Below are 27855 nucleotides of genomic sequence, written 5' to 3'. Positions count from 1 at the left end.
GGAAGGGGTGGGGAGGGAGGAATGGGGAGTTGCTACTCAATGGGTATACAGTTTTAGTTATGCAAGACAAGTAAGTACTAGAGATCTGTTGTACTTAACAATACTGTACCATACACTTAATAATCTGTTAAGTGCATAGAGCTCATGTTAAGTGTTATCACAATAAAATAAAAATTTAAAAATGATGGGGACATGGTGAAAGGAAACAGGCGCCAAATCTGTGACAATTTGAGTAACAGAATGAACAATGATAGTAATGAATTTCAACATAGAATAAAATATCTAGTTTAGCAGGAGAATGCTCTTTTCAAATGAAACTACACAGAGCAAAACTGAGGGGTCTTGAGACCCTCAGAACACCATCTGAACCAGCTTATCAAAGCTGACATTATCATGAGACATATTGACAACATGTGCCTTGGGATATGATGCATTCAGCAGGTTGCAATAGTGCTTCTGTGGTAATTGTGCCCAAATGCAAAACCTGAGTCTAATAACAGGCAAACATTAGACAAACCCAAATTGAGGGACATTCTACAAACTAACTGGCCAGCATTCTTCAAACATGTTAAGATCATTAGGACAAAAAAGACAGGAACTATCCTTGGTTAAAGAAGACTAAGGAGATCATGATCCTTAAATGCAACCATGAGCCTGAAATGGACCACAAAAAGAAAACCTGTGGGACCATTAGCAAAATTCCAGTACAGTATATAGACTAGTTAATAATGGGCCAATTAATATCAATTTACTGATCTTGGTAACTATGTTGTGGGTTATCTGAGGTGTTAACAGTTGGCAAAGCTGGGCAAAGAGTATATGAGGTTTCACTAATTTTGAAACTTTTAAAAAGTATGAAATTATCTCAAAACAAAAAGTGAAAAAAACTTTAAAAAACTGTATACAATAAAACATAGGACAGGAGATCAAGTTCTGGTACACGTCTAAAACAGGCAAACCTAATGCGTATGTTGCATAAATTATATCTAAATTTATATGCTATATGCCATATATGTTACTATATATCACAGAGTAATGTAAATCAGATTAGTTGTTTGGTGCAGGGGTGGAGAAGACTGGAAAGGAGCACAAGTAAACTTTCTGGGGTGATAGAAATGGTCTATATCTGGTTTGGGTGGTAGCCACATGGATGCATACATTTGTCAAAATTGAACTGTAAACATTTAATGGGTACATTGTACTGTATTTAAACTATACTTTAAGAAAGTTGACTTAAACATTTTCATCTCAAATCTCTTGCATTAAAAGGAATTTCTGGTTTCTGATTCGTTAAATAGACTGCCTCTGTTTTGCTGACCACAAATTTCAGTACTAAGACAGTAAAAGAAACATGAAAAAAGAAGGAAAAAAAACCCTACAACCAAGCTGAGCCAATGCTGGGTTAAATAGTCATAAGTTAAATCACAAGTATTTCATCACATACCTTATAGAAGAAATACTGTACAAGGTGTGCTATTCTTACATAATATAGGTGTCCGTGAGCCAACAGCAGTTTCTTTAAATGTTTAAACTTTGGGACAGAATAATCACTATTCCTGGCTGCTTGGCGACCTTCTTTGCCTTTGATACCTAAAAAAAGAAAAATCTCTATAGGGTGAGTATTTTTATAGAATAAGTAACCACCTGACTTGTTACTTTCGTATTTTTTACTTGCTTACATGTATAGTTCAGTTGAATAGTTTAGATTTGTTTTCTTAAGCAAAAAGTGCTTTCAACAGTGACAGTGAGACTTACCAATAAAAAGTAAAATTATGTTTAATTGACAATTACCTATTTATAACAAAACATAAAATAATTAATAGAATCATTATTTTAATCATTATAAGGCAAAAATTATCCTGAGGAAAAAGTTAAATCTGAAAATTATTTTAAAGGTACTTAGTAAGTGATTAATTATGCATGACACCAGACTAGGTGCCATATTAAAGCAACTCAGAGACCTGGGGATTATGGTCTAAGAGCTCAAACCTGAAGAGTTATAATGAGATGGTTAAGTCCTTATACTGAATGATACTGAGTAGTGGTTGGCAAACACTTAGTCCTGTCCAAAATGTTCATAAGACAGTTGGTTCACACCAAAGATCTTTGAAATTTGGTCCTGTCCAAAATGTCAAGACATTTGGACTATAAGACAGTTGGTCCATGCCAAAAGGTCTTTGAAATCTGGTCCTGTCCAAAATGTCCACGAGCGTATTTGGTCCATGCCAAATGGTTTTGGACAGGACCAAATTTCAAGGACCTTTTGCATGGACCAAATGTGTTATGGACGTTTTAGACAAGACCAAATGTCCTGCAAGGCTGAGTAGCAGCCCAAGTATTCCATAAGCTCAAGCAGCTTTAGGCCATTTCCACAGTCAATAACCAATGAGTTGAACTACAGTTCCACACTAAGTAGGGTTACTTGCAAATGGAAAGAATTTGGGAATCCAAACTGTGGTACAATAATCCCCAAGATACTATTTCCATTATTTCTCACCCACCAAAAAACCACTTGCTGGGGTGGTGTTAGGATTGCCTCCCAGCAGCCTGACAGGGGAGGAAAGGGTGCAGGTTTTAGAGAAGCTGTTGTTGCATGCCGACATGTAAATTCACAACTACAGCCCAAACCGCCATGCAGAGATATTGCCATGTGGAAAATCAGCCAGCCAATTATCGTTTCTTAGTCCCAAACAGTTAAGGATCTCAAAAGATATAGTGCAGCAACATAAGCAGGCGATCTGGCCAGGGGCGAAAAATCAATAAAATTTCATGCATGCTGCCAAAGTGACAGCTAAATGATCAACTGCATGGCTAGTAGGTTTGGGAAATTCACTTTACTTGGCTAATATAATAATATCCTCCAACTCTGTATTGCTACATTCCCACCATGGGTAGGACTCTAGCATGGACATATTCTATGATCCGATGAGGACCTTCTTTTGATTAACAATGATCATTCCCAAATTCGGATTCAAGATGAGCAACCAAAACAATCTCTAGAATAATAAGACCACTCTACCTAAAAGCAATACTGATACCTTACAGCTGCCATCTCATTAGATGTTTCTTACCTATGCCCACATGGGATTCCAAGATCATACTAACATCATTGGCACCATCACCTATCGACAGTGTTATTGGGCTGCCTTTTAAATTCTTCACCATTCTCACAATCTAAACATTAAATACAAAAGAGGTATAGAAAAGGTCAAAGCAGAATGTGAGATTGTACTACATTGTGGGTATTTGCCTCATTCACACTTGTAAATGGAGGCCTTCAAACAGAAAGGTAGCTTGTGCATATAAGTACAACCAGTCTTGAATTCTCAGGGGCAGAAGAACGCAGCTTTTCAAAATGTAATACTGGCGCCCACTTGTTTCTGGTTTTGCGAATGTATGAACTGTCAAAAACCATGCCTCATACCTACATTAGAGGTCAGCACGCTTCCCTCTTTTGTCATTGCTTCCTGTGTCCTTTCAGATCACGTACTGAATGAGAGAAAGTGGAGACCAGAGAGCCGATTTGGGGAAACATGCAAAAAGTAGGCAGTGAGAGAACCATGTTTTTGGTTACCGCTCCCTCTCTCCTCCCTGCTGACACTCCCACCTCCCCTCGGTGCATGCCAACCCTTATTTCCATCTAGCTGTCGACTAAACTTTACTAAATCACCCAGTGCCCAATATGATATGATATGATCTCGCATACAGGTAGCTGCATTTCAAAAGGGGGCACCTTAAAGGTGATGAGCTTTGCAGAAAGATGCCTGAGATATGTGTATAAATCCTGTCATTATTCCCTGAGTGTCTCTTAAAGATGTGTCGATGGCACAGTGCAGCTCAATGCTGTGTTCATGGTAAGTATTGAATAAAAGAAATGTTCTCCTGGCAGAGTTACTTGTGGGAAGAGTATTGGGTAAGCAGCTGTCCTCCCACCGTATGTTTTAGATAATGACTGCTTTATGTGTCAACCCTCAAAACCCCTTGGAATCTAGCAGCTTTTAAAAAGCTTATGTAATTCAGTAGTTAAATAATGCCTTGCAAAAATTTTGTACCCACAATGGCTTTCACCAGGTAACATAAATAAAATCCATTTTCACATAACTGATTAAAAATAATTTATACGAGGCAAAACCACCCTGCAGTCTTTTCTTTAAACAAAATTCAGTCAGGTTTTAGTTGTATAAAACAACATACCAAAAAAAACCCACGTCTAATCCATTTGACACAAAAATGATGTTACTGTGAAATGCCAGCTTTCTCCCAATCCTTCACCTCAACTTGGTTCTTTTTAAAAACTTTATAAGAGTGTCAGAAATAATCTGTGAGTCATCCACAAAAGTAAACTTGTGTTTAATAGGCTACAATACTGGTTAAACTAATTGCACTTGTTATACTGTATGCAGTAATGATTTAAACCACAAGGAAGAAAAATCCAGCCAGGAAAGGTCTAGGGAAGGCAATAAAATTATCAAGGGTGACAGTTTCTGCATGAAAATATAGATTTAAAAGGATGAAAGCTTGTCCTTGTGGAAAGATAAAAGGATATATTGTCATGGACCATAAAACCATGAAAGATCTAGGTAGATAAACATGGGAGTTTTTTTTTTACTGAGTCCCAGGTCACCTGGATTAAGAACTTCTCTTCAATCTCTAGATAGCTTCACAAAAAAGAAATCAATTTACCAAAAACTATTTATTGATCAACTATAACTACATGCAATACAATGTTCAAAAGCAAAGTGCAAATATCCAGAAAGGATATACTGCTTGGTCTCACACCTCAAGAAGCATATAATGGGGAATGGATACAATAATATCAGATAATCAGATTAACAATACAAGATAACGATACACAATACCTATGCAAGGGAATATATAACACTGTCATCTAAGTTGTCCACATAAGAAGGCCCGTGATGTCAGAGAAGGGAGAGGACACTACATGCCAGAATGATCAGAAATGATTTTATAGAACAAAGGGTGGTTTGATCTAAACCATAAAAGACTGGTAAATGTGCATGGATGGGGAAAAGGGGGTTGGAGCAGTATCCCACGGAAAGGGAAGAGCACAGAATGTTCTAAGGCACACAGCCAGTTAAGTACAGTATATGCTTAGAAAACAGATCTGGTTTGACCAGACCAATGAGTTTTTATACAGGTGACATGGATAGGTATATATGGGGCCACATCAACAGGGAGCGATATTATGAAAGTGGCAACAGGGTGCAGGAGAAATGGGAAGAAAAGGCCAGACTGCAGGCAAAGAGAGAAGTTAGTCCACATGGAGTTCAATGAGCTGTTTAAGTCCTGTACCTGGAAGGTAATGGAAAGAAAGACATGGGAAAGACAGTGTACTAGAAAATGGACAGAATTTGGTGACTGAGACCACACGGAAGGGTAAAGCATGGGGGACGTCAAGGTTTTGAATCTAAAGGCCTAGAAGTGTAGTGAGCTCAGTAATAGATGTAAAGGGACTTCCCTGGTGGCACAGTGGTCAAGAATCCGCCTGCCAATGCAGGGTACACGGGTTCGAGCCCTGGTCTGGGAAGACCCCACATGCTGTGGAGCAGCTAAGCCTGTGCTCCACAGCTACTGAGCCTGTGCTCTGGAGCCCGCAAGCCACAAGTACTGAGCCCGCAGACCTAGAGCCCATGCTCCGCAACAAGAGAAGCCACCGCAATGAGAAGCCTGTGTGCAGCAATGGAGACCCAACGCAGCCAAAAAAAAAAAAAGGCAAGGAAAATGACAATTTGGGCTCTAGAGAAGGCTGAATTGAGGTGACAATGACACACCCAAGAACATGTGCCCAGTAAGCAACTGGAGAAGTAAAGTAGAACTCCAAAGATTGGGATTGGAGAACTGACTTGAAAATCACCTATGTGGGGACTGCCCTGGTGGTCCAGTGGTAAAGAATCCGCCTTCCAATGCAGGGGATGCGGGTTCGATCCCTAGTCAGGGAACTAAGATCCTATATGCGGGCTTCCCTGGTGGTGCAGTGGTTGAGAGTCCGCCTGCCGATGCAGGGGACGCGGGTTCGTGCCCCGATCCGGGAAGATCCCGCGTGCCACGGAGAGGCTGGGCCCGTGAGCCATGGCCGCTGAGCCTGCGCATCCGGAGCCTGTGCTCCGCAAGGGGAGGGGCCACAACAGTGAGAGGCCCGCATACCGGGAAAAAAAAAAAAAAGATCCTATATGCCGCGGGACAATTAAGCCCACACGCCACAATTACTGAGCTCGCACACCTCAACGAGAGAGAGAAAACCCACAAGCCACAAGGAAAGGTCCTGCATGCCTCAACAAAGATCCCGTGTGTGGCAACTAAGACCCAATGCAGCCCCCCAAAAAATCAATCAATCAATCAAATAAATATTAAAAAAAGAAAATCCCCTATGTGGCCATGACAGATGAGTAGGTGATATCCTGGAAGAGGTGATGATAGCGAGGGAAATAAAACAGACTAAGGACTGAACCACAGGGGGCTCCATAGTCTGGGTGGGAGAAGCAGCACAGTGTTAGGAGTTCAGATACTGTCCTGGGCAGTGGAGAAGTCAGAACCCAGGTGAGCAATTTGAGCAGCAGACAATGAATACAGGAGGAAAAGAAAGGGAAAGAGGTATTGCCTTTGACTAAAGGGACAGATTTCTATGGATACTGTTCTGATAGGATCTGCTTCCCCAGCTGGGGCTAACCAAGGCTCTTAAGGTTGAAGAAAAGAAGAGCACCTGATTGTGGTGGAAATTGAAAGTGAGAAGAAGGTAGACAATGCCTTAAATTAGGATGAGCTGTGTGCTCGTGCATGCGTGCATGCATGTGCGAGGTAGGGGGCAGGGTGTGTGAAGGAGAAGGCAAAGACACAGCGCCATCCGCTAGGTCTAGAGCAAGCAGCTGAGGGACGGGAAGAAGCAAGACCAACACATAGAAAAGAATACAGTGTCTGCAGAAGTGAAAAGGTGTGTACCTGAGATTCTAAGGTTCCCGAGACTCAGTGAGTACAAGGAAGCAAGGTGAAGGTTGCCCCTGCATTGGGTTTTATTAGGAGTAAAAGTTTTGTTAGGCCAAGAGGAATTCAGAGGGAATTCCAGATGAGGAAATTATATGAGGGAAGCTTTAGAAGTTGGTGTGAGCATGGCACGTGGAAGGGACACAAAGGGGGAACAACCAACAGGAGTGGATGATTCTCGCTGGACGTGAGAGTGATGGTGGACACAAAATGTGTACAGACACATTGAAAGGGTCGACAGGGGTGGCCCTGAGTACCATATTGAGTCATCTGCCCTTCATCCTAAGGGACTAGGAAACTACTGAAAGGTTCTGAGCGAGAATATATGATGGGAGAAGTACTGTTTTAACAAGATCAATTTGGGAGTATGGGGAAAGAGATGGAATGGGGAAGGGCGAAAGCAAGGAGACTAATGAGAAGATTAAATCAAATAGCCTGTGTGTAAAGTCCTAAGGGCTTGCTTGCACTAAGATGGAGATAAAAAGTTTAACAAGGTGGCACCACAATGAGAGCTATGACAAAAGGTAGGATCAGTAGGACATGTGACTATATATGGAGTGAGTGAGAAGAAGAGGATCAAAGGCAGTTTGGAGACTTAGGGAGGCAAAGAAAAATGTCACTGGTAACAGGAATAATAAAGACAAGGGATAAAACAAACTGGCCTGAAGGAGAAAATTATAATATCTGTCTTGGATACTAGAATTTAATGTTACAATGGGGAATCCATATAGAGCCGTCTAGCAGGCAGCTAGAAATATGAGACTTAACAAAGAGGAAAAGTCAGGACGAGATATATCATCAATGGAAGTCATAGAAATGGATGTGCTTATCCAGAGAGATAGGATGTAAGTGAAGAGCAGAGGGAAGACATAGCCCCCCCAAAAAAACTGACAGTTAGGGAGAAGACACAGGATGAAACAAAATAAAAAGACACTAGGTTGCCAAGAAGGGAATAAAAAGGACCGTGGAGCATCACAGAAACCAAGGGAGGAGAGTTTAAAGGAGGACATAATTGGCAGTGTCAACTGCAGCCGAGATATGAGGGAAAAACGAAAGACAACACAACGGGTTCAGCAAGGAGGTCACTGCTCTCCTCCAGGAGATGCAGCAGAGTAAGGTGAGAAGATAGAATGCGTGGGGCTAATGGAATAGTGGAGCCAGGAGCCGGGGGATGAAGGCAGCAGGCACCAAGCACTCATTAGAGAAGTTTGCAAGGTGAGGAATTAGACAGCCAGCTTGAGGAGACAAAAAGGTGAAGCACAGGTTTAATTCAAATCGGTGGGAAGACTTCTGAGTTGGACCACATAGAGGAAGAATCCAGGGAAAATATAATAAGGTACTCAGGGCTCTTTGAAGAAAATTAAAAGTGAACATTTGCACATATGTGTACAGAAGTACCCAGAATGGAACATTAACTAACATCCAGTTACCTGGGCTTTCTGTAACGGTGCCATCCGACAGCAGAGCACTGCAGTGCACTTCATACAGATTTGTAGGAAAATGCTTTTGTAATTATTAGAACCAGAGTCTTGACTAGAATTTAATATGAGAGACAACGTGGAGCCATCAATGATTAATCCATATTCCTGATGTTCTGTCCATGCTCTGAAAAAGAAAAACAATGCTATATTTGACTCTACTATACATTGCTATTTAGGAACTTTAAAAAACCACTCAGAGGAGCGTTATCATCAATCTGGTTCCTGGACGTGTAAATTCTAAAGAAGCAACCGACTCTGTTAATGGCACAACAGACACTTTCTATCACATCTTTGAGACTCAAGCTGCCCATATCGATGGCACTAAGTTGTAAATATAAAAATAATGGACTTCCAGCAGCCAGTCTCCATATAAGAAACTCAAGGTGAATTTTGGAAATTACAGTTCCATCAAACTCTGATATGAAGACAAATCATCAGTCAATCTGAAAACTACTTAACAATGCAGGGAAAAGACAAAATGGCTTTGGGGTATACAAATCACAGAAGATATTCTTAATATCTCTGCCCGAATGACAAAACCTATCAATAGACCTGGCTTCTCAAATATGATGGACTACTAAAAAGACATAGTGTTCATTAAAGAATAGCATACAATAATGATATATGTTCCTTAAATAAGTATCATTTTATACGAGACTAGTGGTTTTCAACCATAGCCTTCCCATGAGAGTCACCTGGGCAGCTTGAAAAAAAGCCCATGTCTTAGGTTTATCCACAGACAAATTAAATCAGGGTATCTTGGCAGGGCTTGGTTACATATAGGCATGTTTTAAAAGGCTCCATAGGTAATTCTCATGTATAGCCAGGATGAAGTAGTATTAGTTGCCAGGAAAGACAAATATAACAGGTGCTGGACTTCCCTGGTGGCGCAGTGGTTAGGAATCCGCCTGCCAATGCAGGGGACATGGGTTCAAGCCCTGGTCTGGGAAGATCCCACATGCCGTGGAGCAACTAAGCCCGTGCACCACAACTACTGAGCCCGCACGCCTAGAGCCCTGTTCTGCAACAAGAGAAGCCACCGCGATGAGAAGCCTGCACAACGCAACCAAGAGTAGCCCCGCTCACCACAACTAGAGAAAGCCTGCGTGCAGCAACGAAGACCCAACGTAGTCAAAAATAAAATATAAATAAATAAATAAATAAATATATATATATATATATATATATATATATATATATATATAAATATATAACAGGTGCCAAGTATTTAAGAAAAACATATGAGGGAAAACTCACAACTGAAAAAATTCTACCAATTAACATTTTAATTTTCTTTTGCAATTAACCAAAAAAACACAGATTAATCAATTTCTGCTCAGGAAATCTTGGGTGCCATTTGAGAACCGCTGCAGTAGACGTATTAAACATAGCAGGATCTCATCATTACACAATAGATTCATTTGTCTAATTTTATGCTCCTCAAAGCTTAATGTTTAAAGGAATCTTGTTAAAATTCCTGGGAATCTTGTTAAAGTACACATTCTGATTCAGTAGTTTTTGGGTGGGACATGAGATTTTGCATTTCTAACAAGCTTCTGGTGATAATGGAGCTGCTGTTCTATGGACTATGAGTAGTGAGAGCCCAATATGCCTCTTCCTTCCTTCCTTTCATATTCTGCTTCATGATATTATGAGCATGTTTTATTCACCAATTAAAAAGATATCGGGCTTCCCTGGTGGTGCAGTGGTTAAGAATCTGCCTGCCAATGCAGGGGACACGGGTTCGAGCCCTGGTCCGGGAAGATCCCACATGCGGGGAAGCAACTAAGCCCGTGAGCCACAACTACTGAGCCTGCACTCTAGAGCCCACACACCACATCTACTGAAGCCCGTGTGCTCTAGAGCCTGTGCTCCGCAACGAGAGAAGCCACCGCAATGAGAAGCCCACACTCACTGAAACTAGAGAAAGCCGTGCACAGCAGTGAAGATCCAACACAGCCAAAAATAATAATAAATAAATAAAAATAAATTAATTTTAAAAAAAGTTTATATATGCGAAAAAAAAGATATCAATCATGCATTCTCCTTTGCTCCCCTATTCACAGAGCTGACAATCAGCAGAAAACAGTGGCTCAATCATCAATCAAGCAATATTTGGTCTCTAACTAGGCCATGTAGAAGAATGGAAAGAATTATTAACTAATCTTTCTTTGGAGAATAGAAAATCTCCTTGGGGTAACAGAGGCACACATGAGAGAATATACCCAACCAAACATGATATTAAATGGTTAATATCTGAAAAGAATGGATACATGTATATGTATAACTGAATCACTTTGTTGTACACCTGAAACTAACACAACGTTGTTAATCAACTATACTCCAATATAAAGTAAAAATTTTTTAAAAAAGGTTAATATCCAGTGATTGGGACAATAAATACACACCAGGAAAGAACAATGGTTTCTTTGTGAGGTATGATATCTGAAATGGAACTTAAAAGACAGGACAGAAAGAGGTGAAGAAAAGAGGGAATGTATGTGTGGTGCACTAGGAAAATAAGCTGAAAAGGTCACCTGGGGCCTTTGGTACGACCTGATCCTGTGGGTAACAGAGATCCACTAAAGGTTTCTGAGCAGGGCTGTGACATGGGCAGTACTTTATACCTAAGGACCACTCATCTGGCAGGGGAGCTTACGTGCTTTGAGGCACGAGTTACTAGGAATCTGATGTGGAGCACCAGTGGAGAGAGTGGGGACATGGGTAAGGCTTGGTGGCTGATTTGAAGTGGAAGGGACAAAGGAGCAGAAGCTGGCAAAAGGGATTCTGTGTCTGATGCTTGTGTAACTTGGGGAAAGATGAGTCAGGAAGAGGGAATGTTGAGTCAGGAAGAGGGAATGTTGAGATGGTGAGTTCAGTTTTCCATAAGCCCTGGCTTTTACAAAAGTGCCCAAGGGCTCCTGAATGGTGCTATGGACTGAACTGTGTCCCCCCTTAAGTCCCATGTTGAAGCCCTAACCCTCAATGTGATGATATTTGGAAATGGGGCCTCTGGGAGATAAGTTTAGATGAAGTCATGAGAGTGGGGCCCTTATGATGGGATGATGGGATTAATGTCCTTATAAAAAGAGGAAGAGACACCAGAGCTTCCTCTCTCTCTGCCAAGTAAGGACACAGCAAGAGGGCAGCTTTCTGCAAGCCAGGATGGGGGACCTCACCAGAACTCGGCCATGTTGGCACCCTGATCCCAGACTTCTGGTCTCCAGAAATGTGAGAAATAAGTTCCTACTGTTTAAGCCACCTGGTCTCTTGTATTTCGTTATGGTAGCCTGAGCAGACTAAGATAAATGCAAGTAAAACACATGTAATCTGGACTGCCTTTATAAGTACCATTTGGTTAAAGGAAGGAAACATTTATCATAGGCAATTAATAAAAACCTGTTTACTCTCACTGATGTCCAAGTAACAGAAGAACAACAGCTGTTTTAAAATTGGCCATAGCCTCATGAATGTGGGCTATTCATTTTTAAAGTCAGTTTAAACACTAGTGATGAGGACACAGATAGAGCATAGTTGTTAAAAGCATGGGCTCTGGAATTGGGTAGACTTGTTCTACACCTTATTAACTGTGTTATCTCGAATAAGTCACTTCATCTCTCTGAGCCTTAGTTTCCCTATTTCTAACATGAAGAAAATGAGACTGTGTTACTGGGTTGCTGTGAAGATTAAATGAGAATAATTTAAAGTGCTTAATGTTGTTCCTGGAAAAAAGAGGGCACTTAAGAATTGTGAAATAATATTATCTACGGGTCTTTGGATTTATTGCAGACACATCCTGTGGCATTCCAGAAGAGGAAATTGATTTGCTTATGGCCAAGGTAAATTCCAGTAATTGGTTTAGACAAAGCTAGGCCTTGGTCAATGTCAAGTGTAGGAAAATGTAACTCTGGGTATTGAATTATTGTGGATCAGTGGCTTTCCTTGAGAACCTTAGAGTCTACAGGTGCTTCCTAAGCAGCTTGTTGAAAGCAGTCAAGTGGCCATGCTATCAAGTATTTGGTCTCCTTTGGAGCACTGGGGCATGAAAATTCACACAGAAAATGGCTCCAGGACCTCGACCTGCATGGAAACTGTTTTAGAGACTGATTTTATTACATTCAATTTAAGAGACCATGAAAAGGAATATTTTTTCTTAACATGGACCAGGACAGAGTATCAGTGATAAGTACCCAGACCCTAAGTATTTAGAAAATGAACCACTTTTCTAAAGCTTGAGAAGGGCAGGGTTTTCTTTTAAATGAAAGAAGAGGTGGAAAGTGCCAAATAATCTCAAATGGGCCATTAGCCAAGTCCTCAGGAAAGGTTCTAACTTACAAGGATAAAGCACCTGCAAACAAAGACTGATAGGGCCTCCCTGGTGGCGCAGTGGTTGAGAGTCCGCCTGCCGATGCAGGGGATACGGGTTCGTGCCCCGGTCTGGGAGGATCCCATATGCCGCGGAGCGGCTGGGCCCGTGAGCCATGGCCGCTGGGCCTGCGCATCCGGAGCCTGTGCCCCGCAACGGGAGAGGCCACGGCAGTGAGAGGCCCGCATACCGGAAAAACAAACAAACAAACAAACAAAAAAAAACAAAGACTGATAAATTACAGAAAACGGAGCCTTCTGCATAAGCAGCTGTGATTTACATCTGTACCAATGCCTAAATATAACAAATTGATGTACTTTCTTACTTTTTAAGGCTTCTAGTACTTTTAGGAAATTCATGCAGCAACTTTTTACGATATTCAATCAACAACTCATGTAATCGATCTTCTTTCCGTTCGCTTTCTTGGATGGTTTTGGTGGTCAGTTCCAAGAGCTCGGTGCTGGTTTGGAAAAGGCGGCAAGCATAGCAGGTAGATTTGGCTGTCTCCATCTTGTCCCCAGTAAGCACCCAGACTTTCAGACCTGCTGCGTGCAGGGCTTCAATGGTCTCAGCGGCTTGATCTTGCAGCCTGGAAACACAAAGGAAACCTTTTTATCTTTGAAAATTCCTGACACAGATTCTAAAAGAAAGCTTGTTAAAGAGAATATCCTTGGTAGATAGATAGTGGGAAGCAGCCGCAGAGCACAGGGAGATCAGCTCGGTGCTTTGTGACTGCCTGGAGGGGTGGGATGGGGAGGGTGGGAGGGAGGGAGATGCATGAGGGAAGGGATGTGGGAACAGATGTATATGTATGACTGATTCACTTTGTTATAAAGCAGAAACTAATAAAAAAAAAGAAAAATAGGGGGAAAATTCAGAAAAAGGTGAATTAAATGATAGGGTTTTTTTTCCCCTAAAAAAAAAAAAAGAGAATATCCTTATAATTCATAGCAATTCTGGAGTCCTGACATATTTTAACAGTTGTTTTTCTTATATATCCTCTACCATTTCTGAGCATACTCTTTCTGGCATAGTTTTACTTATTAAAGTGCATTTCAAACAATGAGGTTTGGAAAGTTTATGTTTTCTCACTATACAAATACTTAACATGGTTCAAAACAGAAAGGGCCAGACACAGTCTAATGAAATACTGAAGGAAGTTAGCAAATCCCCATCCCTGAGGAGCTGGAAGTTTAGGAAAGCCAACCATTCTGAAGGAGATTTTAAGCATTATTCTGAAAGGCAAGGGTAGAAGAAGAGTGATACTTTGCATTCCTTTTGGTCAGAGAATAACAATGAAATTAGACTAAATGAATTATATTAGAACTTTAATACCTTCCAATGAATATATGTTTATAACTTCATGTTTGGGTTAAGCCTCACAATTTGCATTCATAGCTTCTAGAAAACTCCTAAAATAGAATCTAAAACTTATTTTTTCAAGATCAATTCTGGAGCCCTATAATCATGCCCGGCAGAGCTCAGCCTGTATGGTTAGAGCAAATTATTTTAAAGTATGCAAAAATATGCTCTAGTCTGTTAAACCAGGTTACAATGAGCTCTCATGTTGTTTGCTCAACCTTGAATTTCCCTTCTGCTCATCTGTCTTTCAAAATTGTACCCATTCTACCAAGCACCAACTCAAATGGTGTCTCTAGCACAAAGCTTCCTATGCACAGTAAGACTACTTCATAAATACCTGCATAAATGAAGGGATGGCTTAGTAAGTACTCAAAAGACCTTAGAGATGACAGATTCATTCTTCTAAGTCACAAATATTTAACTTAAAAATTATTCCCACAAACAGTTCAAAATCTGATGTACAGACAAAGCTGAATCAAAGATTTCAAAACTTGAGAATGAATTACCAATCTGGACAGATACCACCCTAAATGACTGGTCATTAAAATAACAAGAATATCATTTTCTAATTACTTGTCTTCCACTGCAGTGGCTCCAATTAAATTCATGTTTGTCTCAATCTCATCAAAAACCTTTTCCATTTTTTCTTCTCTGTCTTGTAAGGCCATTTTTGCCTCTATGAGCTGTCTGTTAATTCTTTCATAATCATCTGGAGCAATTTCTTTGAAGGCTACACAAAGTGTCCGATACCCATCCTAGAAGCAAGGTAGGAGATCTCTAGTTATCCAAATAATGAATAAAAACAAACAAAACACACTCTTTAAATACTCTTGCTTTACCACACAGAAGAGAAATTCTGACTAATTTCCTTTTTAGTTAAAAAAGGGGGAAAAAAGAGAAAGAACAGATTGCATTGGGTTAACATTCAATTAGGTTCGGAATAACAAATTAATAGCTCTTGGGGTTAAAAAAACAAACAAAAAGCAGAACATAAAGCAAAGATTCTTGAAAAGTCTTCAAAGGGTGCAAATTCTGAACAGAAACTTACTCCAGGATTTTTTATATTAAAATAAGGAAAATAATATTACAAAATCCCCAAATATAAAAATAGGCCATAAAAATAAGCTAAAATTCATTTAAACAGTCCTTTAAATAGCAATCCATAGACGTAGTCATCTCTAGCATTTCTCTATCTACTGGGGGGAGGGAGTGTAGGCTCACCATTGCATTACGTTCCACATGGACTTTAGTTAGCTCAATTTCATGATTTTGCACCCTGGGGAAAACTGCTGAGTCGGCTCCTTTACAAAAGAGAAGTATGTCTCCTAAAATAAAGAATCAGAGTACTTGACTTACTTACAATAGGGATTTTAATAGTACATAACTATTAAGGTGGCCTCTCCCACCCAGCAGCTGTGTATCCTGAGCCTGCCTTGGAATGTTCATCCAAATGGAAGCAGACATCTTGACCTTTACTCTGTCAGGACAACGTTCACCACCTCTTGGGACCAATATGGACATAACTAATATCTCAGCGTTTACAACATGCACCTCTGTTAAAAGAAACTTCCATCAAGTGAATCACAGAAGACGGTGCTTGTGTCAAGGAGCTGCATCTGAATTCTCTTTGAAGATGTTGTCAACCATGGTCTAAAGTTCACATGTGGCATCTACAGATGTCAAGGATCAAACTCAAGCTCAAACAAGATAAAATCATTTTGAAAGACTATACACATTAGCTTTTAAAACAGTAGCTTGAAGGTTTTCACCAGAAACTGGAGAGTAGCTCTGTAGAATGCTAGTACAACTACAGCTTTATACCAGTCCATGCACCCAGGAAAGTAGACAGTACCATTAAGAAGGACACTCTGACCTTATAAGGCAAAGTGCTAAGTTCAAAAAGTTAAAAAAGGGTAGCTCTGAGGTCAAGGCCCTTGATAGACCACTTCCTCAGACATCTTACCATCTGCACTAGAACATGGACGTGCATGTGTACAGGTAAGAACAGCAAGTATTCCAAATGTTAGGTGTTTTTTAAAAAAATTTCTCTCACATAGCCATAATGTGTTTAAAAGTCATAAAACAAATTCCACATTCACATATAATGAAATCAGCATCGTGACTTTGCAGTCACACCACAAAGTATGAATAAGGTAGGATATATTCCCTGAAGGGTCCGTCTAAATCTTCCCCTTCTCATATTAAGACATTTTCAACAGATTTAATACTAAAAAGTAAATTACCAGGAAATAAATCAAGGATATTTTGGAAAACCACCTGGAGACAGACAGACAGACAGAGAGACAGACACACACACACACACACACACACAGAGGAATATGAGAGCCCACAAACGAAGCAGGAATGCTACCCATGGGTCTTGCTGAATCTGAGCAGAAGGCATCCCAGTCACCATGGCTCCTCCCAAGAACATTGGGGAACCCTGAAATGATGGTACTGTTTCCCCTGCAAAGGGCAAGCTTCTTTACTGTGTTAAACAAACAGCCCAGGGTGCTAGAGTAAAATCACATGCCCTTTCCCAGCAGTCAGGCCCTTAGTCATCTCTAGTTTACCTGCTTCCAGGAAGTGTAAAGCAGTGGGGAATTAGGAAGGTCAGAGAGGGATAACCAGCAACTCTTTACACTCATAGATTCTACTGCTAGTAGTCTCATACCATCTAGTTGTAGTGGGCTGCTGCAGGTAGACATTGGTGGTGATTGGTTAGTACCCTGAACTGTGAAAAAGTCACCCTTTCAGTTCCTCTTTGGACATCCAAGACTGAGGGGTAGAGTTCACTTTCCAAGAAAATGCATATATTGTCATACCGGGGGTTCTGCCACTGACAATTTGACAAACTGAACATGTGCTTATATAAATACATTAAGGCATATACAAAAGCTTTGCACGACTTTCGGTAATCATACACTACTACGTGAAATGCTTTTCTCTCTTGAAGTAGTTGATCAACATACAAATCTACAAATGGAAAAAGAAAAAGTCAAGTTTTAAAAATGCATACCTGATTGAGTCTTCACAACTACACTCATACGACGGCGGACAGAATCGAAGTTTAAGGTGTGAAGAAGTTCATACCTTTAATAGAAAAAAAAAAGAGAAAAGTGAAATATGTAGACCAAGATAAAACACAACAGAAACATCTTAAGTTAACAGAGCTCTCCTCTTTGGATAAGGGTTGCTAGTTGTGGGCACAACGGGTGCTTTCCATTGTGTCTTTGGAATTTCTCTGCACTTAGAACATGCTGTCAGAGGATACCAGTGTTGGTTAAGGGTTATCTATATCTTCTCATTATATAACTTAAAATAGTAAGGAGAGACTGACTGCATAGAAATGAGGAACAAAGAGCTGTCCTGCGAAGCTGTATATGGGGAGGGTCTAGAAATAGTCTCACCCTGCCAAGTATTTTAATCATCTATGGAGTGCCTACTATGTGTCAGGCACAGTGACTGACGCTGAAGAAGAGACACACATCTTCCCTTAAGGCGCTTACCAAATGATAAGGGAGACAGAGGGTAATGAGATGACTACCCCCTAGTCTTCCAAATACTGAAACAAAGGAACACACAGGGGAGATGTGGGAGCACAGACAGAAGGCATCTGAAGGAAGGCTTCCTGGAAGAGGTGGTGCCTGAGCTGTGTTTTGCAGGAGTGACACGATGAAGAAAGGATATCATGGCATCTGAGTATAGAGAAGAGCATGTGCAAAGGCACAGCAACATGAGAGCACGTGGCCCATGGGGGGACTTACAGTAGTTCACTTAAGGCTTGAGATCTAGTTGATAGGGGAGTAGCAAGAGAGGTAGGCAGGGGCTGGGACCTGAGAACATTGTGGGTCATTTCAGAGATTTGGGATTTCATCCTAAGGGCAATAGGAATCCACTGAAGGGTATGAACAGTGGATTGACATGATCATATTTGTGTGTAAATGGCTAAGCTATTCACCAGATGAAAGGATGAAGAAGAAGAAAGTTTCTAAGACTTATTAGAAAAAAATGTGAGGAAATAATTTCTTGAAAATAAATAACTTGTATACAAGTATTTACTACAAAGCTTCTCTTTGATGGGAATGAGTGGGTCATTGGCTTTGGGATGTGTACATATAAGACATCTACGTGTAGCACAGTATCTCATTTGTTGTTGGCCAGATGGGGGCACTGTTGTGAACCGGCTAGAATCTGGACTTTGACAATGACTTGGGGCTCCTGGCAGTCAGGCCTAAGAGCCTTCTTCTGGTTCCTCTGGCTCTTGAACATTCCTTCCCAAAGGGGCATATTCCCTAAGCACATCTACATATGTTACATGTTTCTGAGATGGGTCTTACGAGATGCTAGGGGTCAGAATGGAAGTCAGACAATTACATTTCAAGTTCATATAAAGAATTCAAATTAATCCCAGGGGCTAATTAAAATCCGTTATTAAGCCAAGGTGGTTTTGTTTGTTGGGGTCTCTGTAGTGAAGAAAAACAAACAAAAAAAAAGAAATGTGGAGCTACGGCTGCATCAGTGTACTTGCCCTGAGGCTCACACCCAAGCATCTAAAACAAGAGAAAGCTTCTGACTCCAAAGCTGCCATGTCTGGCAGGGCTTGCAATCCCAGAATGATTGGTTGGGTTCTGGACAGCAGAAGGTTTCATGCCTGTTCACTGATTTTTCTTGGAGCATGTGTTGGAGACCTGAAATGGCATCTAAAATTCAGAAAAGTCCAGGCAGACGCTCATTCAGGCTACTGGACCCATATGTGAACAGAATTGGAATCATTTACACCTCAAATGCTAGTTTCTGCCATTCTATGAAAAATGTCTTCTCCTACTCCAAATACATTTACATAAAGCTCTGAACTGGGAGAGCAGAGTCCTACATTTATAGATGCAATCAGTTCCCTTTGCTGCCCTTCCTAAATCCATCTAAGGTGGACTGTGGGGTTAAGAAGCGACAATCATCAAACATACAGTGCTACTTACTCTTCTATTTCTTTTCTTTGGTTCTCTACTCTCATATGACCATTCCGCATTCCTACAAACGTGAACCCATACCTGCGAAACACAATAAAAAAGACCTTTGTGTATCTTTAAAGAATAATTAATTTCCTCTTGCACTGGCATTATTCATACTTGTTTATTGTTTTCTTCTTTTTCATAAGATCTCAATCTATAACTTTACTTCCTTTTACTCACTGAGATGTTAACACAGAGCAAGTCAATGCCCAGTCACAAATTGTAACCAAGAAAGAGGCAATCTGTGATTCCAGTTCTGTAGCTAACACATGGGGTGACTTTTATCCACTTAATTAGCTTGGGCTTCATGGATAAAACAGGACTTTCAGTTACCAAATGATATCAAAATTGCTGGAAGCACTTCAGCAAGAACATGTGTTGTGCAAAAAGTGGCCATTATTATCGGATTTCCAAACTATAATATGAATATTTGGACTTCTGGCTGGAATGCATAAATAGTAATGCAAGTTACATCTATGCATTGCTATTTTTTTTTTGGTCTTAACTGGTTAGGTTTGGGAATTTTTTTCAAACTTTCAGATAAAGTAGCTTGGCTCCTTATTAAAGAATGAGGATACTTATAAGATAAGGTAATTGAAGCAAATAAGAGAAGGAACAAAATAACTCCTGTTCTCCTGTGATTTCACTTTCTCAGGAGAAGTACAAGAACTGTTTAATTTTTTTTTTTTTTTTTTTCGGTACGCGGGCCTCTCACTGTTGTGGCCTCTCCCGTTGCAGAGCACAGGCTCCGGACGCGCAGGCTCAGCGGCCATGGCTCACAGGCCCAGCCGCTCTGCGGCATGTGGGATCCTCCCGGATTGGGGCACGAACCCATGTCCCCTGCATCGGCAGGCGGACTCTCAACCACTGTGCCACCAGGGGAGCCCTGTTTAATTTTTTTTTACTCTTCAAAAATGTTAATGTATTTTTCTACAACTTATTTCTGGGTTTTAAAACAGCATTACTGAGGTATAACTGATAGAGAACTGCGAATACCTAATGTGTGCACTTTGATGAGTTTGGACACATGAATACATCTGTGATACCATCACCACAATCAAGGTAGAGACATATCCCAACATTTCTCAGGCTCTTTGTGTCCCCTTTGCTTTTTTGTTGTTTGTGGTAAGAACATTTAACATATGAGATCTACTCTCTTAACAAATTTTGAAGTAAAAATACCATATTGTTAACTATAGGCAGAACTGTACCTCTCGAAATTATTCATCTAGCATAACGTACATGCTTACCTTTTAGCTCCTTTGACCAAAGCTATTTCATCTGGTGAAGAGGACATATAGGTTAATTCAGCTGATTCTGTAACTCCATCAACAGCATCGTTTGTTCTAATTTCTACAGTATGACATAAACACAAGGCACGCAGGAAGAGCTCTTCTCGATTCTATTGAACAGTAACAGAAAAATGATTATATTAGTTTCACTGTGAACACTTGGTAACTAGTCAATGAACAGAGAAAGCTTATTAATGTGAGAAAATGTTATAACCTCCAGCAAACTGAGTAGCAAAAATTTATAAATTCATAACACTCAAATGAACTACATGTTCTCCTGGTCCCTACCAACATGGTTGGTTCTCAGCTAACACACCCTAGGGGCTATGCTAACTCATTCAGGTTACTGTAGTGCCACCTAATACCAAAGCAGTGACATCTCCATGGCCTAAAAGAGTTCATTCAGGGCTTCCCTGGTGGCACAGTGGTTGAGAATCTGCCTGCCAATGCAGGGGACACGGGTTCGAGCCCTGGTCTGGGAAGATCCCACATGCCGCGGAGCAACTAGGCCCATGTGCCACAACTACTGAGCCTGTGTGTCTGGAGCCTGTGCTCTGCAACAAGAGAGGCCATGACAGTGAGAGGCCTGCGCACCACGATGAAGAGTAACCCCGCTCACCGCAGCTAGAGAAGGCCCACGCACAGAAACGAAGACCCAACACAGACAAAATAAATAAATAAATAAATTGATTAATTAAAAAAAAAGAGTTCATTCAATTCTAATTCACAATCTGGCAATAGCTCAGGTTCAGGGAGACTCTGGTTCATTTCATGCCTAGACACTGCTGGGACTTGAATGATTTCAATAGACATCATTCTTGGAGCAGCTCATATTTTTAAAGATAAAGCACCAAAAATTATGATCACACAGTCAAGTGAAAGTTTTACCCAAATGCCATGTTTCATAATGCTCTCTTATAAATTCTACTTGTTTACAAATTCTGGAGTTGTCCATAAAATAAGAAAGGTGAAGTTGAAAGAACAAACAGATGGTTATTCAAAAGTCTATGTCATGTGCCCAAATCCTTAATTTCTACTATGCTAACACATGCCTATATAAATTGATTTCTCAAGGTAAAATGGTAACGCAGAAAATGCCACCTTATCTGCTTTGTCAAAATATGGTAAGGGTCCATCAGTTTGAGAGAGTCCATCAGCCTCCTGAGTTACACCTTTATACTTATGCCCATCTATGCAGCATTCAATGAATTCCATGCTATTTTCAGTGAGTGTTCCAGTCTTATCAGTAAATACATAATCCACCTAAAAACAAGAACACAAACATATGCATTCTTTCTTCAATGTGATTAATTTTCTATAAGGAATAACTAAAAGGATATTCTCATATCCATAGAAATCACCTTTTCTAAAAACTTGTCAAATGTCAGGTAATTACAGAAGCAATATTATCAAATGAATGATAAATGAGGAAGTATTTTTAAAGATACTGAAATAGTATCACATGTCTAAGGTAGACTTACTTAAATGTAGGAGATTAATAGGCAGGAAAAATGCGGCTATTTTATCAAACTAAGACCCCTTCAACTTAACACCGACCTGTTTTGATATAAAGAAGTTAACATAAGAAAAGTCAATTTTCCAAGTGGGAAACAATTTACTGACCATTATTTCTCTCCCTCTCTCTCTCTGACACACTGACACATGCGTGCGTGCACGCGCGCGCACGCACACACACACACACACACACACACACAGAGAAAACATATTGGATAGGAACTTAAACTAACTGGGATGTAACAAAACCTTTCTTTGAAAAGTAAAATTTTCTATAAATATACTGGATTGAAGTAAAATGCATTATGTCATAGAATGTATATAGGAGTTACAGAATATAGACAGATGGGGAAATAATGTTACTTAATTAGACACAGTAAGTCAACGATGATCAAAAATATAAATGAAATTTCTTCCACATACTATGTATATTTTCAGATACTCCTCCAAAAAATTTCCAAATTAAAAAAAGGAGCAGAGTTTATAATGATAGGTTAAAGTATAATATAAGCATACTTTCATAAATAATGGAAAAAATAGGCTATGAAATAAATTTCCCATGTAAAATAAGCCATTTTGAGCATTTTCATTTTATTTCAGTTTTTATCTCTTCTATTTATAACATCTGGCTTTTGGAAACCCACAATTTTATCCTCCTTTTTGGCAATTTATACTTAAATAGTTAAAATTATGGGCTGACAGGAACAAACGTAAGTACAAGATTAAGGTTTTTATTATGTAAGGGAGAAAGAGATGAACTGCAGCAGTAGTTGCTTTCTAATTATTTTTCAAAGCATTTCACGGTAGCAGCACTGGCACAAATATAGCATTCCAATCTTCTCTTTATTTTCCTGTTAGCCAGCCAAGTTTGAATTCTCTCTTTAAATTAATCCAAGTGGTATTATTCCTGTATCATTTAGATTTTTCCAGTTAAAATGAAATTCTTTGGGGCTTTTTTTCTGATCAAAATTATTAACCTTCATTTTCCCCCGAAGGTTGTCCTATGTTGTTGCAGCTCCTGCACTTGGATGAGCTTTAATCCATTTTGAAATCTTTTATAGATGACAAAGGTAATAGCTTTAAAAAATAAAGTGCAGGGACTTCCCTGGTGGCACAGTGGTTGAGAATCTGCCTGCCAATGCAGGGAATACGGGTTCGATCCCTGGTCCGGGAAGATCCCACATGCCGCGGAGCAACTAAGCCCGTGTGTCTCAACTACTGAGCCTGCGCACCTAGAGCCTGAGAGCCACAACTATTGAGCCCACGTGCCACAACTACTGAAGCCTGTGCGCCTAGAGCCCATGCTCCGCAACAAGAGAAGCCACCACAATGAGAAGCCCGTGCACCGCAACGAAGAGTAGCCCCTGCTCGCCACAACTAGAGAAAGCCTGCGCGCAGCAATGAAGACCCGACGCGGCCATAAATAAATAAATGAATGAATGAATGTGTATTTAAATAAAGTGTTTGCCTATATATAACAGTTTGTGCACTATGGATCTGTGTACAATTAATCTCACAGGTATAGGCCAACAAACTATACCCTGATAGAGTAATTATCAAACTGTAGTCTGCCTCACACTCACTAGGAGGGTGCTTGTTAAAATTCAGATCACTGGGCTTTATCCCCAGAGTTTCTCATTCAGTAGCTCTGGGGTGGGGTTAGATAATGTGCACTTCTAATAAGTTCCCAGGTGATGCTGGTCCTGAGATCATGCTTTGAGAACCACTGATCTAATATATGCCCTATACTCAGAACAAGGGGAGGAGAGGATTGGCTATTATTAAAAAGTATTCTCATATTTAAAGGAGAGTGAGGGCCGATGAGTCAGAGGCTACTGCTTGCCTCTGACTCTCAACAGCCTCTTCCTCTTTAGTGGTAGGTTTGAGCCAGTTGCAGGAAAGGCTCTTCTCTATCAGCAAGCTCAAAGCCATCAATTTATGGATAGAAAGCCTAAAGTAAGATAGCTGTTCAGAATAGAAAGAGCCCTAAAATAAAGGTTGATCACATGAAATCACCTAGTTTACAGGTCAAAATTGGTCAAAAAATTTCATATTGTTTAACCTAGTGAAGAACTTGGACTGGAGTTGTGGCTCCACCACCTACTAAATTTATGACCTTGGAAAAATCTCCTCATCTCTCTGAACATTAAATATTAGCCTTAAATAATCAAACTGTTGCACAAGGCTATAAAGATTACTAAACATGTTTGTAAGTGTTATACAGATGTAGATTGTCATTGCTGTTGACTTGACCAAAATCACACAGTACTAGACTCTTTCCATCATTCCACATTCCCTGATTTTTCTGATTATCATCACATTGCTATAGTTAGGGTATGATGTGTATGTTTCCCTAACTACACGTTGAACAACTCAAGGGTTTCTTGCTTACTTCATAATAGTAACCCCAATACCAAGAACATATCTTAGATAACACAGAAGTTTAATACATAACCACTGGATTGAATTACTGGAATCACACTATATACTCTGACACACCACTGGGCATAGCTGCGAGACTGGGAGGGGATATGAAGGAGGAGGCTATCCCCACCATTTTTTCAAAGTTGAAACCATTTGGCTGTCAAAAGGACTGATGTCTGATCATAAAAGACCCCATTCTTTTCCAATTGAACTGAGCAGTCTACTTCTTTTTGTTTCTCAAGTCAAAGACCAACACTGTCCTAAACATATCTTCCTATTTTTTTTTAATACCAATGTGGGTCACTTTGGAAGAGGTTAAGCAAGTGTTTGCAATGGTATTGATCGAAACTAACTGACACTGCTTTTAAGTAACATAAAAGCCCTATAGATTTTAAACTATGACTCATCAAGGAGGAAACTGGTTACACTTAATTTCGTGTATACTGGTCCATGAATGCTAAATGTCCTAAGAAACCATTTCAAGACTTCTTTGCATTTTCATTTAGGTAGTTTCTACACATGTAAGCTGATCATGATGGCAAATTGTTTTTACACTGTACAAACTGAAGTGGTGGTCTGGTTATTACCTTATAACTGACTAAATGACAGTCACATCCAGAAAAGCAGGTTTTGGCGGGGGAAAGAAGTGGTGGCTGAAATGAAAACTGTAGTTTCTTTTCACTGATCAAACTGACTACATCATTACCCAAAGCTCTACTTTACGTTCTGCAGTGTAAGTAAGTCTAGATGATAGGAACAAGACTATGTTCCCATAGGTAAGATGGAATCTGCTGAGGTGGAGATCTGGCCTGGATATCCTGCCTGTCTCTGGTGAGAATTAGGTGCCACATGTAGAATAATGGCTGTTCTATTTGCAGTAGCCTGGGACTAGCCATGTTCACCCTTGGGTACCTTAATCCATATAGCCAGGCACTGGATTTAGAATAGGCAGATCTAGTCAACTAAATCAGCTGTCAGGGATAAGTTCACCAGAGGTGGCTTATAACTCATTTTTTTTTTCCCATGCAAAAAAGCTGCAGATTGATACCTTTTGTTGGGACTAGAGTAGTTCTACTCAGCTTTCCCTGGATGAAAACTTCTGATTTAAAAAGGCTAAGGTCAGCTGTGGCAGCTGAAGTGACCTACAAAAGAAACTTCTGGGAACAATATGTAAGGGAAAAGCATTCGTTCATTCATTGCTTATTCTATCCTTAGTGACTCAGTATCTCTGTGGAATGCAGATGCCACAGTCTGGGATCCTGGAGTCCTAGAGTCAGGTTTCAACATAATGATATCTGGAGAGTCCTTTCACCCTTGTGACTGTAGTTGTCAAGAGGGTACTCTGGTTTAGTCAAAGGCTGTGTAAAGAACAGAAATACAGAGTGGGGGTGGAGGGGGACTGAATTCAGGAGGAGAGTCTTCAGGCACAGGCGCAAATCGTCACCATTCAAAACGAGTGTGAGGCCCTATTCCAGCCATACAGTTCCATTAACTGAATTTGCATCTCCCAGTTACAGAAATGATATTTCCACAGTCTTGACATTCTAAATATCAAGAGAATTAAATGCAAGCCAAAAAAATCCCCTCAGCTTGTAAAGATCATTACATGACACACAGTAAATTCAGACAAAGGGAAAAACTTTTCTCAATACTGATAAGAAAAGCACCAAAGAAGTCATCACTTGAAGAATTACAGCTAGACTGCACTGCATTTGAAAGCAACCTGGGTTAGCAGCGAGGTCAAAGCCTGGACTACCTTGGTATATGAAGCAAAAAGCATTTAGAGGAGTGCATGCCCTCACATTTCCCCTTCATTTAAATTCTTGCACTGGAATAAACAACTCTGCTTTCTAGGTCTATATTCCATCTGATCAGAAATGTACAAAGAAAATGTCCATAGGACAACTCTGGTCAATTTTGTTTATGGAACAAAATGCATTTATAAAATAGCTTTATTTCCACTGCCCCATAGTCTATCCCTAAATGATTATAGATGGTGATGAAGACTACATGTTTCCTGTTCCAAAGCAACAGCCCATAATCTAACAACACCACCAGGTGAGTTTTAAAGAGAATTTCCGTAACATTCAAATTTAATACATAAATTGGTGTACTTTCAACACACTGATTTCAAAATGCCAGCAAAATAATTGACGTTATAGTTATGAAAACATCACTTGCCTTCGTTACATGCCTGCATAAAGGAATTTTTGTTGAATCACATTTCCAAATGTGAAATGGTCACATACATTGGTAATCCAGACTACAAGAAATAAGTTACTATGTTAACTTATTTTAAGTAAAAATAAGTTCTAACCTGACCAAGTTCTTCATTAAGGTCTGATGTGTTAACCAGGGCTCCTTCATTGATTTCTTCATCATAAAAGTCCTTATCCCATGAAATGAAGAAGGAGCCCAAGAATTTTTGCATTTCTACTGTGACATACATGGAGACAGGAATGATAAAGTTGAACAGAACCATAAATGACAGGAAGTCGGTAAACATTTTCAAAACCTAAACAAAAGAAATAGTTCATGCTGATTATATGCACAGTTCCATCAAGCAAGTGTAATATAAACTTTCTATCTTTTAATTTCAACGCTGAAAGCACTGCTCTTTCCAACGACACTATATCATTGGTAAACATTTTCACAGTACATGAAAACAACGTTTACAACACCCTGAATTTTGTCACTATTCTTCAGTGAATGTACCTTGACTTAACACTTTTCACTTCCTTAAGTTCTCTGCTTCTCTCACCCCCAAGTATGAATGTAGGCACCCATTATGTTCCTATCATGATATATCACAAACAAGCTCATAATATATTAACATGCCAGACCTTCTTGCCCAATTGCTTAAAACTCTTAACCAAAGAGTTAAAAACAAGGATAGATGCCTAGGGTTAAAACAAAAAAATTCTAACATTTCTTAAACAGTTAATGGCTTGGGGCTACCATACAACCAAGAGAAAACCCAAATACCAAAGGTATCATTATCTGAGCAACATTTCAATAAAGGGTGTCTCTGTTACAGTGTGCTAGGGTTAACATTTTCAGCATAAAACAAATTACCTTCAAAGTCTCCCGCTCTTTCTGGGTCTTTTGGTTATACCAAGGTTCATCGTTATATGGGGTACTTTGCCAAACATACTTTAGGGTAGTGCATACTGCAGCTTTGGTCAGTAAGATAAATAAATACACAATCAGGAAGGCATTAATGGATCTGAAAAATAAGACATTATGGATTTAAAAACCATTTAATTACTTAAGATATCAACCAGGTATAAACTAAACTGTTCAGTTTTCTAAAGCTTCTCCTGTGTACAATGTGTAACCATAGCACAGACCTGTATGGATGAACCCGTTATCACTGCTAACGCATTATTCTTGAGTGGTAAAAT

General features: G+C 39.9%; 1 protein-coding gene across 3 annotated transcripts in view; it reads right to left on the bottom strand.

Moving 5' to 3' along the window:
- Positions 1-27855, bottom strand: part of ATP11C (ATPase phospholipid transporting 11C) — a 174188-nt gene that overhangs the window by 39726 nt on the left and 106607 nt on the right. For all 3 annotated transcript variants that reach the window (XM_060086703.1, XM_060086704.1, XM_060086702.1), the window contains 12 exons: positions 27527-27677; positions 26769-26966; positions 21614-21775; positions 20471-20622; positions 19188-19259; positions 17228-17301; positions 15430-15533; positions 14782-14963; positions 13172-13435; positions 8430-8604; positions 3072-3174; positions 1445-1590 (listed from right to left, as the gene is read on the bottom strand). In XM_060086703.1, the coding sequence (XP_059942686.1) occupies positions 1445-1590; positions 3072-3174; positions 8430-8604; positions 13172-13435; positions 14782-14963; positions 15430-15533; positions 17228-17301; positions 19188-19259; positions 20471-20622; positions 21614-21775; positions 26769-26966; positions 27527-27677 (1783 nt within the window). The remainder of the gene's footprint in view (positions 1-1444; positions 1591-3071; positions 3175-8429; positions 8605-13171; positions 13436-14781; positions 14964-15429; positions 15534-17227; positions 17302-19187; positions 19260-20470; positions 20623-21613; positions 21776-26768; positions 26967-27526; positions 27678-27855) is intronic.

This window comes from Mesoplodon densirostris, chromosome X (genome assembly GCF_025265405.1).
Source record: "Mesoplodon densirostris isolate mMesDen1 chromosome X, mMesDen1 primary haplotype, whole genome shotgun sequence".
Lineage (NCBI taxonomy): Eukaryota > Metazoa > Chordata > Mammalia > Artiodactyla > Ziphiidae > Mesoplodon > Mesoplodon densirostris.
Note: the sequence above shows the minus strand (reverse complement) of the source record. Positions and strands in the feature narration are given on the sequence as shown.